The sequence below is a fragment of the Vidua chalybeata genome, chromosome 5 (assembly GCF_026979565.1).
Source record: "Vidua chalybeata isolate OUT-0048 chromosome 5, bVidCha1 merged haplotype, whole genome shotgun sequence".
NCBI lineage: Eukaryota > Metazoa > Chordata > Aves > Passeriformes > Viduidae > Vidua > Vidua chalybeata.
This window is the reverse complement of record NC_071534.1, coordinates 26,068,377-26,084,835: the sequence shown is the minus strand read 5'-3', so window position 1 is coordinate 26,084,835 and position 16,459 is coordinate 26,068,377. Positions and strand designations below refer to the sequence as shown.

The following is a 16,459-nucleotide window of genomic DNA, read 5'->3' as shown; positions in this document are numbered from 1 at the left end:
CACCCTGAAGCCTGAATGTGTAATGGAGAGTGAGACAGAGGATAGAAGAGGAACTCAGCCTCCATCTATCAGAGACACTTGGAGTGTCTGGTCACCTCAGCTGGACTATCACACTGTGCCAAACTAACAGGGACAAAATGAACTGAAGACACAGCTTCATGTTACTCCCCCTCCAGTGCCAGCTCTTGATGAAATTATTTCTATTTGTTCCCCATCTCAGCCAATCTCCAAAATTGTACCCATTGAGCCATATATGCCTAGTTATGCCTGGTGCCAGTTCCATAGGCTAATCTAGATTTAGGTAATCTAGAATAGTGTATGCAGAGCGTTCTCTGAAAGGAAGGATGGGATAAATAAAAGGCTTAATCTCCAAGTAGTGGGTGGTACAAGGAAGCAGATGCCAAGACCTGGCATTTTTTAAAAGCTGTGGTTAAAGAAAAAAAAAAATCAGCCAGAAAAATTAGAGAACTTTTTTCCACATAAAAATGCAATTTCACAACACACAAGTAGATAGGGAGCACAAGAAAAAAGATGAAAACACAGAAAAAAAAAAGCATGAATGCTCTTCAGTAAAGTAAATCATCCAATAAGACAGCGGAGGTGCTCATGACACTCTTTTGTCAGACCAGTCATGCCAAGGACTTGGGCAAATGAAGTACCCAGGCTCTCAGCCAGCTGCCTGCAGACACGGGACTGATGGCTCACTGTGCATTTACCTTGTAGAAGAAGTCACCTGGAACTGACAGCAACACCAGGAGGGAGCAGAGAGCTCCAAGGCCTGGACTCCAGCAGGGTGTGAAATACCAGAGAGGAAAAGAGAGCTGAGGAGCACACAGAGCTCAGCTCCCTCCCCATCCCCAATGCCCAGCCCTGGAGGTGAACAGGCTGAGGTGAGCACACAGCCAGGACCTCAAGCACTGCCAGAACTAACAGGGTCCTTTCCACCCTCCTCTGTATGAGGAGAAGAGATGTTTGCCCAAACTCAGCCCAAAGGTTGCCAAACAACTGATCTGCTTTCCATCAGAACTTCAGGGTATTAAATTCCCCTCATAGGCAGCTTTGCTTTCTGATTCCTATTAGAAATCAAAATCAAACCCATTATTGAACCAGTCCTAAAAGTTACTGCATCATTAATTTGATTTTACTTTCTCATTTATGCTACTTGTTAATGCTTATTCCACCAGTCAGGTGCCAACACAGTAATTTGGGCTATGAACAAATGGATACATAAATCAGGACAAGGTAAGCAAGCAAGCCAAGCAAGATCTATGTGCCTTGCTTTCTTGGGCAATTGATTTAATAATCCATTTTAATGGACTTAGGTTTGCATCTTCTTGCACCAAATGTTGCTCTCTTTTCCATGCTAGAGCTTTGTGAAAATAAAATAATATTTATAAATAATATTTATTTATAAAATAAAAATGCTTATTTGCAAATACTACTGACCAACATTACATACCAACTGTGCTTCCCTAGTTAAGGGTGGTTTTTCACTGAAGTACAAAATACCAAACCCAAAATACCAGACCCGAGGAAGGGCCCACAAGGGAAAAACATCCCAAGCCTTTTGCTGCTTAGAAACTTATTCTTTTGAAGGGGAAGACCTCAAGAGAGTAAATCTTAACTCCTGTTTTTCGAACGTGAGTCAAAACATGAATTTGCATTCTGGGATACACCCACCACTTGAGGCTGGCACATAATAAATGATTCTTCCCCTCTCCAACGCTAAATTTCTCCTTCCCTTTACATTACTATGTCTTTTAGCTTGAAAGTTTGAGGAAGCTGGTATCAGGTTTGCATGAACAAGTATTGCAAGTTTCTGTACCCAGTTGTACAGTTACCAATGTCTATGCTGCTATCTAATAAATAAAATATTAGTTAATAGCAGCTCCTTAGTCAGCAAATCTATCTTTTCCATTTCAGTGAGCATGCCTTAGGATATTGCATTATTTCTGACAATAAAAGAGTGAGACTGAGATAGATCTTCCGGTAGCAGCAAAAAAATAAATGATAGCTCTATGCTAATGGGAAAAATCTTTAATTTGGAATCACAGAATGTATACCCACATACATCAATTCCATCTAAATTACATTTTTATTACATGGAAAATCTACATATAATTGCTCAGAGCTATTATTGCTTAATTAGAGATGGTATTTAATTACTTGAGTTAATATTTAACATGCGTTGTATCGGGGGGGGCGGAATGCTATAAAAGACTCAATATATGTTGAAATATTGCTGCAATTTAAAACTCCCCAGTACCCTATGCAGTTACAGATACACCAATCAATTAAACTTGAAATTGTAACTTCAGAATAGTTGACTATTGGGAATTTTAACACTGAAATCCCATTGCTGTCAACAGCTAAGAGTGCTAAGCTGCTAATCAGGATTCAAGCCACCATGTGGTGATCACTGCACTGTTTTCAGATGAGGAAAGTGCCAGGCAACCTAGAATGAAACCACTGCCACTGCAGCCTTTTACATTCAGATTTAATTCTGGGCAAAAGGAGATGCATCAAAGTAAATAAAACTACATGTTTAAATTTAGATATTTTTTTACAGTGTTTTCAAACCTGGAATCTAATGGATGCCAAGGGCTTGGTAGATATACTATGCAAAGAAAATTGACAGTACTCTTGAAAAATATAACATTAAGATGGATTTCTTTTGGCATTTGATATCAAGTACTACAATTTTCTTCTTTTCATTGGTGAAACATCAAAAATAAAGTGGTTGAATGAATTTCTCTTAAGATTTGAAAAAAACTCAAAATAATTCCTTGAAGATTTTTATTTTCCTAAATACAAAAGCATACCACTGAAACGCTCTCCAGGGATGTTCTATTTTGTTTTCCACCCCTGGTAATCTTAAACAGTTTGTGATATAATACCAGCAACATGCCTGGGCAGTAGCTGGCCCCTGCCTACACCTCTGCTGAGTGAATGAAGGGTGCTGAGAAAAGCAGAACTGAGGTGCTTAAAGAGGAGGCTGGGAGGGGAGGGAACGAAGGTGTGTCCTTGCTGTGAGTGAGCGAGAGGCTAAATAACCTGTGAGTAAAACCTCTCCTCCAAAATACCCCTGGGAAAGCTTGTAACTGACCTCTATAAATACCAGACTTTCCTGAGTGCTTTAGGAGCGCCTCACCTGCTTGTTGGCTTTCAGCACTGCCCTCAAGGTCGCAATCTGCTCTCGCTTTGTACTCAGGAGCGACTTCAGCTTCAGGATCTCCTCCATTAAGGCCTCCTTGTCCTTGTCAATCATGGGCGCCAGCTCACGGGCTGCGGCTCGCTGGCGCGACAGCTGCAGCGACCGATCCACAGCCTTCTGCAAGTGCTTGATTTGGTCCCTTATTATGGCATTGAGGTTGTAGATGTTCATAGGCTCTTTGCGGATGTCACTGGTATCAGAGACAGGGGAGGAAGGAGGGGCTGTGATGACAGGAGAAATGGAAGGTGTTTTTGTTGGGCTCTGCTCCTTGCCGGGCTCTGCAGCCTCTTTCGTCACCTGCTCCGTCAGGGTCCTGGCTTCTACAGGCGATGCCACCCCACGCCTGGCAAGTCGTGGGGAAAGGAGACCTCGAGGGTCATCTGGCCCCTTCAGGCTCCCGCTGCGGGTGACTCTGCTCTGCCTGTAATAGTCCAACATGACCCTGTTGGGCGTCTCGTTGTTGCACAGGCAGACGTGGTGGTAGAGCTGAGCCAGCTCCTCACTAAACGTCACCAGCTCATCCTGGGCAGTGTTAAGGGTATTGTGGTTTTCATTTGCTATGCTTGTCATCCTTTGTAACTCCTTCTCCATGTGGACCATTTTTTCCTGGCTTTCCTTGGTCGACTTCTCCAGGCTTGTCACCTGCTCATCATACGTCTGGATTCTGCTCTCATACTTGGCCTTCTCTTCAGTGTAGTTTTCCACATACTTATTATATTTCTCCTTTAAGGCTTTGATTTCTGCTTTAAGGTCTATCACCTCAGTAACAGCTACTTTGTATTTACATTCCAGGATCTCCAAGCCATTGATGTCCACTTCGTAGTCGTGTGCCTCCTCACTGGAATCTCGGCCCTTCTCACAGTCAAGCTCAACTTTCAGCTCCTTGTTGCTCTGCAGCCCCCTCATGGCATTGACGTGCTCCGTGAGCCTGTGCACGCGCTCGTGCTGCTCTGTCAGGGCTCCCTTGGTGTGCTCCAGCTGCGTCTGGGACTCCTGGAGGTTGGCCAGAAGAATGGCCTTCTCCCGCTCCACCTGCAACAGAGTCAGAGTGAGAAACCCAGCATCTCATCCTACCCATGCTGAGCACCAAACTCTGCAGCCACAGTCATCTCTTCTACCCCAACACTGCCTTCAGCTTGAGGGCTTCCAAGAGATTTTAGCCATGTACACTTAAACCATAAAATTAATTTATAGAGCACTGTGTAACTCTCAGAGGTTTAGAAAGTCCCAGACTCTGTTACAACTTCCAATATCACTAGATCACAATTTTATATGTTGCCCACTGAAGAATTACCAAGTGCCCAAGCACTGTCTCATCAGCTAGAGTGATGATACAGGATTTATTAGGATGTATGTTCCCTGAACACAGAAACTGCATCACTGTCAGCTGTAAGCCATTTCTCAATAGAGTTTGAATTTACATTTCCCTGTAACAGCTCTACCAATCTTTCACAATATTCATTTATATCTTTGAACTGCTGCACACTTTCATTAAGGCAAATGCAGTAAAAAACTAGCTGTGTACATTTCCACAGATTGAATAACCTACCGTGTGGAAATGTAGCACAGATCAGGACACTGAGCACATGCAACTCCCAGGACTGCCCATCCCCAGCACTTATCTGTAAGCAAAATCCATCTGTTTAAATTCAAGCCAGAAAAAGTAGGACTTGTAGTGTTAACTAACAACCCACAGGTAGTGACCTAGTAAGTTTCTTTCCAAATATCCACATAGAAAAGTGGATGTTGAGCAACAGAAGACATCAGGATGGACACCTCTAGAAGTTTTAATGCACAGCAATTTTAAAGCAGGTGAACAAGACAAGTTTGATCTGCTCAGGTATTTGCTACTCATCATAACAACCCTGAAAGACTTCCAGGTTTTAAGTGTAATGCTCCAACTTTTTCCTGTGCCTTTGTCCTGTTCTGAGGTGTGAATTGGGAAGAAGAGGAATGCTTACAGAGATAAGATCCTTCTTCCTTTCATGACTTTTACACTAAGACCCTGAGCCTACCAGGTTTACTGATCTTCTCTCCCCCTGTTGCAGTATCTCAGCACATGCAGTGAAAATGGCATTTCCCTTGGTAAGTGCTGGAATTATTAATTCTGAGAATTTAAAGTTTTCAGTTATGAAGAAACCTTAAAAAAAAAATAAAAATAAGCAAACCCAAGCTTTCCTTCCCTATCAGTAGTATGTGGCAGAGAATCAAATTAGCCACCACAAATCTTAGTAAAGGAAAAGAAAAGCCTTTGAGAAACTGAGAAGGTATTAATACCATCTCACAAAATGTTCCAAGCAGTGCTTCAAACTCTTGTTTCCTCTTAACCAGGCTTTTGAGCCATGGCTGCTGCTCAGAAGTACTAAGACATTGGAGCACACAGTGATCCCTTGGTTTCACAGACAGGCTCTCAAAACATGGCCTCCACTATGATCTGCAATCAACTGCAGGCAGAAATGTACAAATAAAAATAGACACCATAATAAACATCTAAAAAAATCAGCCTACTTTTCTTGTATACAGAGGACTGATGCCTTAAGAATTAAAAATACAGGGCCAAAACCTCATCATTATTTTATGATCCAGGAAGAGTCTCTCTCTTTAGATATGAAGTGTTCCACTTTTGGCACTACATCGTCAGTGCAGAAGAGGACAGCCAAGAACCACAAGTATTTTGGTATCCTTCTCCATTTTTCGTTCCTCCGTTGCTATCCCAGTATGTCTGCCACTCTAATTGTTGCTCAGCCCCCATGTCAGCCCACTCTTATTGAGAAAATCCAAAATAGGGTCAACTTCCCTTTTGCCAAGTGCATCTTCTTAAAAGTGAACACTTTCTACAGATCTCCTGGTCAGGCCCATCCTGGGGACCCTCAGAGATCAACCCAGCAGGAGTCTCTTCACCAGCTTTCCTCTTTTTTTTTTCATCAAGCTGCCTGCCCCAGGTCTGCTTTCCCTAGAAACCTCCAGCTAAACTCCAGTTGTTACCACTTGGTATAGCAGGCTTCAGTGTTAGCTACACTGCCCTCAGCAGATGAAGGCATTTATTCCTTCAGGCTGGTAAGGTGAGCTATGCATATGCACAAAAAATCTGGGTTTTGGCTAATTAAAGGATCTTCTCACCTTACAGTGGGAAATTGTAGTGATAATAAAGAACCACATACTACACACCAAGGGCAGTTGGCTTATTAAAGTGTATGGGTCCATTGTGGGCATGTTCACACCAAAGAAGCCAATTCACTGTAGATTGCACCCATGTAAATATAAATATTTATTTTTAATAATATTTATCATAATAAAGCCTTTCCTTTGGGGAAACACCTGTGTGTTAAAGCAGCACAGTGCTTCAGTGCCTACTTAAATTAATCAGACAGAATTGATCCTGCAGGACTACTGATCTGAGCCATTATACCTGATTGCGAAGAAAATCTGTAGCAGAGCTAATTTGGATCTTGATGATAATTTCTCTTCTGAACATAAATGTGTTCTGGAAACACTAATTTCAAACAGAAAAGATTCTTTCCAGAGAAAACATTTTAAACTTTTAAAACCCCTGTATCAACTTGCACAGCAAGCAAAAGGAAATACACAGACCTACTCCATTTTATTAATTCTGGACCAGCAATAATGGATTAAGCTAATCCCCTTCTGTTTAAAACCATAAATACATGCTCCTACTGCCAAGGGAAAAACCCCAAAGCTACAGCTCAGTTCTGAGCACATCTTTTGCATATTAATGAGGCTGCTGTTCCCAAATATGGTAATATTTCCTGTTCTAGACAATACTATACTCTTATTTCCACCACAGCAAACTTATGGCAATTCCAGGTATTTTTCAGCCCAGTTGGTGCATTTTTTGGACACTGAAATTCGTAGCTGCAGTAAGGATTTTTATCATCTTAAAATGAAAATAAAAGTAGCTATACCTATTTTTTTGATTCATCCTTCCCTTCAGAGATTTCAAATTGAGAAAATTTCCTTCCCAAATTGCATCTATAGTTTGCAGTTATGGAAAGCAATTTAACCATAGCCATTTATGTCCTCACCTTTTTCTTTTCCTTTTTTTTTTTTCAACATCAGAATTTCAGTCAACAATTCCTGGGGGAGACTGGAACAAATTAACAGGAGAACTCATCTCAAGAACCCTGAATCTCAGATATAGCATATTTGCCACAAGAGTACAAGGCAGCTGAAAAAGACTGTCAGAAACTGAGCTGCAGGGATTTTTTATTTTTCTGCCTTTTTAAGAGAACTTTATCTAAGTTTTCCAAATGTGATATTGGCCTCAGAAAAAGGGAAAGCATGACTATGGGAAGAAAAGGAGTCCTAGACTTCAAGGATGAGATGAGGAATTCTTTCCACTGGACAACAAACGGGAAGGAAGAACACAAAGCCCTGAGCTTTCCTAAGAAAATCTCAGAATAAGAAAATTTTCAGCAGAACATTTGCTACACAGCAGATATATATATGGAAAGGGAGTAGGTGCAATTAAATCTCTCCTAGAGACCAGCACAGCCCATGAAGCAACAGCATCCAAAAGCTGTAGAAGGAATTCTATTTGTCATACTGTTTCAGTGAAGTCTTCTCTATGAAATTGAGGAGCAAAAACAATTTAAATTTGCCAGACACCCTTACAAAATGGAAAATCTGAAGTTTACTTTTATCCTAAAAAGGAATCTTATGTCCTATAATCAAAAAATTGTTCCCCATAAATGATCAGTTCCTTCAGAAACTCTGTCCTAGTGCAGCCTCTTCACAGAAAATAGGAGGAACTCATACCAAATATTGAGTTACAGCTGAATGAACTGTATGGCAAAGACACTGTAGAGGAAAAAAAAATGCAATTTTGCTGATGATTTACCTTTTGTCAGCTTTTAAACCTGATTAAGTCTCACATCTACTACACAGAAAACTTTTGGTGGAATTTTTCACATTTAATTTGTATGATCCAAATTTAATTTGTGTGATGTGAACTGATGTAACTCAACAGAGAGGAGATCACTTTGTAAAACATCAGCATTTTGCAGTGACTCTTTACATTATCTAAAGGAATCAGGCTTTCACTGAGGTCTAGTCTTGTCTTTTTAAACCATGAACCTTTTATCAGGATGTAAATGCCAAACAATGGTGGCCACCATTGGCACAGATGTGCTGGGGCCCAGCACCAAAAAATGCTATGACCAAAAATAGTTAAAATTTCTTTTTTAGGGTTCTAAGTGTGTTCCTAGTGACTGTGAGAAGGCTGCTTCTTTGTTTAAGGGAATATAAGTTTTTAACTCAGAGAAGATAAAGACAATTACAGTATCCTTCAAGCAAAAGTTTGCTAACTCATTGTGCTCAGTATTTAATTTAATTAATTCAAGCAAAAGCATACTCAAAGCAACCCTTTCTTTTAATTTCTAAGCAACTTTCACTCAAAATTTATTATGCATATATTTCATTGTAAATTATGGTTTAAAACACAGTGTATTTTGAAATGTGGACATTTCAAGGCATTTCTTTTGAAACTGTGTTTTTAAAATTTTAACATTGTATTTCTGAATCAAATTAGAAGCTGCATATAATGTATATGTTCACATATTATATATATACATGTATATGTTCTCCCAGGTGCATATATAAACAATATACATTCTGTGTACACCTTAAAACTGGAAAAGTTTAACAGAATTTTTCATGTAAATAAAATCCTGTATTTCCAGCTTTCACACTTAAATGATGTATGCTTTGTGTCAAAGTTATTGGTGCAAAACACTAGACGTCATCCATGTTCACCATGTCACAGCTCAGATCAAAACATCCCACAGTGAATTTGGCAATGAGATAAATAAAACAATTAACTCTTCAGCAAACAAGACAGACTACAGAGGGGTTTGTTGTTCTCTAGCAAGCACTGAAAACTGGTTTTGCTCTACTTCACTCCCAAACAACCTTTTACATTTCAAGCAGTAAAGGGCTCATATTTCCTCTCTTTAGAAGAGGTGCATTTCAGAAGCCCGAAGCTAGAAGATGCTGGGTGTTTCCTTGATGGTGCCAAAACCTTTCATGCTGTTGTGGCAGACAAGATGCTCAACAGCTTGGGCAGCAGGACCCTTTCTCTGCATGGCACCGCACCCCTTCTGAGATGATGGCAACACTGGGGCTGGCAGCTTGAGTTTTCCTCTGGCTGGCATCCCAGGCTCCTGTTCTGGCTGGGCACGGATGAGCAGGGAACAAGCGCTGGCAGTCCCGGCCCGAGGCACCCCCTGCAGCCCGCGCACCCGCCGGGACTGCCAGCGGGACAAGGGCGCTCTGTGACAGCCCACACGCCAAATGCTGCCAGTGCACGGCTGCTGAGAGGAGCGCTGCCCTCCTTTTGTTCTCTCCTGACCGCCTGCCAAATCTTGCTCGAGCTGAATTTAACGCCAAAAACTCCCTCTGACTTGCAAGGGACCATAATCAAATCTGTAGATGCAGTATTTTAATGAGAATTTTTTTCTGGATAGCTTTAGTCATACTGAAGAATACCTTATTTCATTTGCACTTTCAGGGACATTTACCACTATGAAAGCAGGAAAAAAGGAATCTAACTATCTGTAACCCTAGCATCTATGTCCCTTTCTCCCCTTTGCCCTAAATATCTGCTCAGGTCACACTGACTTTTGTGCAGGCATGTACTCGGCTTACTAGGGATATTTCTGGCAAAACCTAGATATGAAAAAACACCAAAGCAGAAGTCTGGAAAATAGAAGTCTGTGGTCAAGAACATTACAAGGAATGATCACTGCAAAACTGGCACGAAGGTTCATAGGATGTGTTGAAACACTCCAGGACATTAAATTCAGCCCTTACCTGCATGAGCTGCTGCTTCAGTTTCTGTATCTCTGATATGTTGAGCTCACTGAAGAGGTCAGAGACAGGGTGCAGAGATTCTCCTTTCCTGCTCGTGGGAGTTCTGTAGTCACCATTGAGTTTCACAAGAGGCCCGTGGATGTGTCCATTCATTTTGTCATCATTGTTGGGCTCACCCCCGTCCTCTGAAAACTTCAACCCATCTACTGATATATTAATATGGTTATTATACATACTATCATTGAGGTTGATATACTGGGACAGTTCCTTTCTCAGATTGTTCTTTTGCTCTCTTTCATTTTTTAAAGTTTCCAGAGCTTCCTCCAGCTGATGCTCGGCAATCTCCTTCAGCCGGATGGCATCTTCTAGCTGGCTATTAAGCAACACTGTCTCCTCCTCAAATCGTTTAATCTCATGCTTTAAGCCTTCGTATTCAACCTGAATTAGACAAGACAAAGAACATTCATAATACTAAAACTTGAGTTGTGGAAACCTGCCATTTATCAGCCCTGTTGAGATAGGTGTTAGAGAAACTATGGTTTGGAACACCAGACATTGCCTGCTGCTGCAAAGAACTGACTGAGCAAAAAGTGCAAGTGGAGCTCTCTCTATTAAATAATCCGGTGCTCACTTTTTCAGCATGTGAGACTCAAGAAATAGAAAACCCCTTTCTGAATAACTTATGATAAGCAATGAAATTTCATGGGAAGAAGGCTTGTTTATTAGCAGATGTCCAGGTAATAGCAGATTTACTATGAATTGCCATAAGCAAAGTTGCTATATCATGGTATTCATAGATCTTAGGTTAACATAGCCTGATATATGATAGCCTGAAATATTCTGAAGATTACCTCATATCTCAATTCCTACTGGATGTAAAGTCACATGGGTACAGATACTCTCAAGTATATCTTGGCAATTTTCAAAAATATGGATGAGGGTACAAAACCAGTAGAAGAGCCTCAACTCTCTTCTCTATACTTTACAAGGCTCTCCATTACCCCAGAGGCATTTAATTTTAAAAATTAAACAGGAATCTATTTGTACAGTCAGTTTAAACTCTAAGATGCCCCAAAATTGCTAGAGATTCTTAAACTACCAGAAGAATGCAGCAAAGAGCTCATTCAGCCCCCCACAGCCCCTGGACTGTGTGTAGGGCTGTCCCTCTGGAGCATACAGGAACCTGTTGCTCCAACCACAGTGCCTGGAATGTGTCCCAGTGACACCCCTTGGTTAGCACTGGAGGGGCTCACTGGTCTGTCCTTCTCCAAAGGCAGCTCCCTGCCCCACACCAAAGTGTGGTATTTTATCAAGGTATTTATGGGCATTGTGAGCTGAGCTAAACAGCAGCTTCTTCTCTGTCCTTTAGAGGCAGCTCTCTTGTTCAGTCCTCGCCATTTCACCTCACAAGAAACAAAGCCTGGAAAAACCCAGCCTAGCTCAAAACCAGTTGGTCAACAATACCTAGACAGTGCAGGAGATCCCCACTGCAGAATGCCTCCCCTTTGCTGTCCTTCTTCATCTTCCTTTTCACTGTTGGAAAACCCCACAGCAATGAAAAGGAAGAGCTTTGTTTGTCAAGGTCCATGTCCACACTTGACTAGCACTCCTGGTAAAAATCAAGACACTTTGATTTTTTTTAAATTTACTTCTAATCATGTTTCTCATCTGCATTTTAATGTCAAAATGAAAAAAAAAGTCTCATTATCAGGTGAAATAACTTAATAGTTTGGTGAAAGAGGAAAAAAATACTGAATTTTCATGTTTCTTAAAAAACCACCATTTTTTGCAGTTGATGCTTTTATAATTCAAACACATTAATATCTGCAATCTTAATGCATGGTATAGATTTTTTTTCTATTTGACATACATGGATTTTTAATCAAACTAAAATAAGGTTCTGGCACAAATAAAAATATCCACCATTCCTACTGAAGTAGAATATTTATCAACTTGTGAAAAGTCTTCTACTCATAAACCTCTGGAAAGGCAAACTTAAAAACCAAAGCACTAATCTTCAAATCCAGAAACTGGAAAGATATTGAACAACAAAAAAGGCCCGAAGTGATATTGGGCATTCTTCAATAGAAAAGGAAAATCCACAAGTTTCAAATCTACATTTGGCAATTTAATATTTTTCCTTACTGAAGGAAGAGGTCCATCTGGAAAAATTGTGAAATGCAATCAAGTAGCTATGTTTATAACTTAAGGACATGAAAAAAAGCCAAACCCAACAAAACAATCAACACTTTTTCAATTTTAAATACATATAAAAGCTAGAGGTCTGTATTTCTATGGTTACCTTCTCATAGACTCTTACTTTAAAAAGCTACAAAAAAAAAAAAAAAAAACCAATATGTAGATGATGACATTTTACAACCAAGATTTATAACACACGTTTTTGTAAATTCAACCATTAAAGTATAAAATGCTCTTAAAATTTTATCTTGTAGATTAAAGTAATTTTAGGACTCACAAGTGCATGGATCTGTGATGCAAAATGACTGATTTTTAAAGTCCTTCAAAAATGTGGCAATGCTTTTTCTCTCCATAGACTATTGGCATTCAGTTTCAGTTAGAATGAAATATTATGACAAATATATACACTTGCAAACAGATTTCATTTTAAGAGAAAACTAGGACAGTCCATAAAGGGTCATTTACTTCCTGAAAATGTGAAAATGTCTCCTATGAGGTTGATGAGAAAAAAATACATGCCTCAAAGGAGGAATTTGCTGTCTGGGTAAATAACTCTGGCAAAAAGATGATCTGCTATAAATTCCATTTCAGGAGTGTGAAAGACTAGGCATCTTCATAAATAAGGGAATTATGCACTCATTTCTATTACCTGTGTATTCCCTGCAGCACAGCTCTGTTGTTTTAAGTGTTTCAATTGCATTGGTGCTGCAGCAGTAAAAAAAGCAGTAAAAGAGAGCTGAAATAGCACTGCTTATTCCTGCAGGAATAAGGCAGCTTTGCTCCCAGGCTGCCACCAGAAACTGTGACAGGGCTTGCTCTTCCACAGAAGCCCCAAGAGCACCAGGCAATAGGTCAGGACACAACCAGGGGCTGCAGTGCAGAGCTGTGACCCTCTGAGGGCAGGTGAGGAGGGAGTGTTATGAAGTGCAATGTTACAATGGTCTAGACAGCATCTAAAAGGCAGGAAGTGTTATACCATCCAACCTGGATATTTAAATTTTCATCATCACTCTTCTGACAGGAGACCAGATCTCTTTTGCTCACTTTAAAGGACAGCTGGCTGCTGTGCATTGAGTTCCTGAGGAAGGGGAAAAGCATGAAGCAAAAATACATCTCTTTTAATAATTCCTCCGTGATTCCATAGTTCTGCAATGAAATATTCCAGCACAATTTTTCAAAATTCAGGTAAGAGCCTCCCCATATTTCAAAAATGGCCAGCAACACTATTTTAGAATAAGTGATCAGCAAAAACCCAACTGGGGGAAAAAAAACTCCAAACATACAAAGAAACTTCTGTCAAACTGCCCTGCAGGATCACATTATGGAAATTGGAGAAAATAGTGACAATTTACAGTACAGTGCCTTGAATCTTTCGAGGCTTACTTGATTCTGCTTCAGTGTGGACACCAGTTTCTGTAAAGTGATGTTTTCCTCTTCCAGCTCAGTGTAGTCCTGCAGCAGTCTCGCCTCTCGAAACTTGTACTCTCGAATCTCATCTTTCATTCGTATCCTCTGCAGTTCCACCATTTCGTTATTCTGACGCGAGATAACACAAGTACATTACAATTCACACACAGCCACTTTAATGCTGAACACTGCCTTCAGAAAAGGCCAAACAGAAATTAATCCTGAAATAGAAATGATTTAACAGTGCACCATCAAAACACCATCACTATTAATTTAAGGGCAAGCAATCATTTCAGGTGGGTGCTGGCAATGCAGAAATGAGAACATCTCATAGACAGAGAAGTCTGATTAAAACAGTTTCAAGATTAGAGGCTTATTGAAATGGAAACCCTGGAAAGGCTGTACCATATCTCACTGGTTTCATTGCTCTACAATAGAGCAGGATTTAAATAAATTTACCACCTGTTTTCCACAGCAGGATGCATTTTACAATCATACAGAAAAGCAGTGAGCACTGACATCTGTTCTCTAAAGACATCTGCTAGGGAGCAAGGTGCACTAACATTTGCATCTGCAGGCACTAGAGAGGCTCACAGGCAGGCACTTGTTAAAAGCCTGACAAACGCCTGGCTGTGCTGAGCAGGATCACTCCCAGCACTCCAGGAACACACAAGGTCACCATTTTAGTTTTCCCATTAGCACATACAGTGCCCAGACAGCCTTATGAGAGAGAACATGAGGGATCAGTTTCACCAAAAATCGATTCCATCAGATTCTACCTCTGACTGAGTTTGACATTAAGGGTGAGGTTATTCTGGAAAGACTCTGCTGGCATAACCACGATGTAAAAGGCACTACAGGAAGGTGGAGTTAACACACAGCTGGAAGAGAACAGTGAGCTGGTTGGGAGGAACAACCTCCTGCCCTGCTTTGAAGAAAAGCCTGCATTTGTCTGATTAAGAGAAATGGGCATGGTCAATCACATCTCCTTTCCTGATGGAGGATCCTGAGCATTGCCACAGCAGCTGGTGGAGAGACCTTACTGATGGGGCAGAGCCCTCTCACTGCAGGGATGCCAGAGAGAGCAGACCTGGGAAGCAATAATGAATTTCTGTAAAAGATTCCTGTGGGGGGGGGGGCAACCACTGGCCTGATAGATACCTGAAAAAAAGTCAAAATGTTTAAGCAGAAACTGTAGTCAGGGAGCTCTAATCAATCAATCTGCACCACTCACCCTATGGTACATGAAGGATAAAACTCCACATTCTGAATTAAGGAAAAAACAGAACTTCACTTAGCATCTTGGTTAAATAAGTACAACCCCCTGGAAAAGAACTTGACAAAGCATGAAACAAATACATTTTGATGCAAGACTTGACAAAAGAGTTCTTAAAAAGGAAAAATTTTTGTTAGAGAAAACTAAAAACCATCACCCTCCTCTTAGCAGCTAATTAAGAAGAAACGACCTGATTTCTGAACTGAAAACAACTGAAAAGATTCCCAGCAGAAGAGAGCATTAGAAAGACGTAAATATACCTGCATCCATCACTGCCTAATAAACCTCTGAACAAACTGTAAGAGCAACACCACATGATTTCAAAAGGTGAAGGCATTTTATACCCCCAGGTCGCCTTTATACCTTTTGTTTCTACCAGCCCAGCCCTATTCCCAGCTATGGCAGTGTGTGCCACTCTGAGCCAGTATGGAAACAACACCAAATGTGCAACTCCACTGTGTCAAGGGCAAATGAAGCTGCCTTGCAACTCTCCCAGTGTCTGAGGACGACCAGCCCAGGGAATGAGCTGGCTGGCATCCATCCCACACTGCCAGGAGCCCTGGGAGAGGGAGCATCCTGACAGGATCCCAGAAGAGCTCAGTGAGCCATTCCCAGAGGTGCTGCCTGCACCTCACTGGGGTGAGACCACCAGCAGCAGCAGCCAGGATAGATCTGCTCATGATCCAAACTGCCTTTGCCATCAGCACTGCTGAGGGAAAGGAGGGCCTCCCCAAAAAGCCAGGCTGGATGGGGCCTCAAGCACCCCGCTCTAGCAGAAGGTGTCGTTGTTCATGGTGGGGGTCTTGGAACTATGCAATCTTTAAGGTCCTTTTTAACACAATCCACTTTCTGACTCTGTGATTCTAAAAGGGAAAAATGAAAAAAGTGGCCAGAAATGGAGGACACGAACACGGAATTTTTACAGAATCCCAATATAGTAGTTCCCTGATAGACTACAAGGCAGAGTAGCTTGAAAAAGCCTTGAAAATTAATTCTGTAAGATACAAGTACTCCTTTGTCTCTCCTGTCACTGAAAACTGCAACAGAAAACATGAGCTATCACCTTGCTGGAGTGCACCAGCATTTCTTTAAAAGAGATACCACATTTCTTCACCATTTATAACTGCTGCTTCCTAAGTAATCTTGGAGATATAAACAGAACCATCTATCATTCTCCTCTTCTTACACACAGAGAAACTCTTTCTGCAGTGCAGCCTCTATTTGTCCTTGCTCATGGCATTTCATCAAGGAAGAAACAGCAGGAAAAAGGAAGACTCGCCTGTTGGAGGATCCCATGTGCCATGTTCTGCCCAAACACTGCCTGCCACACTTCCTATGGCCAGGGCCAAGGCCTCTACTGGAAGCAGTCCCTCTGCTCTGACACAGGGGAAAAACCAACTCAGCACATTATAGAACAGGGCATCACCTTTGCAAAGCAATATAAAATGTGTGTTTTGTCACTGGAAACACCCAGGAGTAATTCTCCATGCTTCAGAACTCCCTTCCTACTTGCAAACATCTGCATTATGCTGGCA

At 41.1% G+C, this 16,459-nt stretch overlaps 1 protein-coding gene across 6 annotated transcripts in view; it reads right to left on the bottom strand.

Moving 5' to 3' along the window:
- The window catches only part of BICD1 (BICD cargo adaptor 1), a 157,003-nt gene that overhangs the window by 29,495 nt on the left and 111,049 nt on the right, over positions 1–16,459 (bottom strand). For all 6 annotated transcript variants that reach the window (XM_053942896.1, XM_053942899.1, XM_053942897.1 and 3 more), the window contains exons 3-5: positions 13,625–13,777; positions 10,043–10,480; positions 3,152–4,246 (exon numbers count right to left, since the gene is read on the bottom strand). In XM_053942896.1, coding sequence (XP_053798871.1) covers positions 3,152–4,246; positions 10,043–10,480; positions 13,625–13,777 — 1,686 coding nt within the window. The remainder of the gene's footprint in view (positions 1–3,151; positions 4,247–10,042; positions 10,481–13,624; positions 13,778–16,459) is intronic.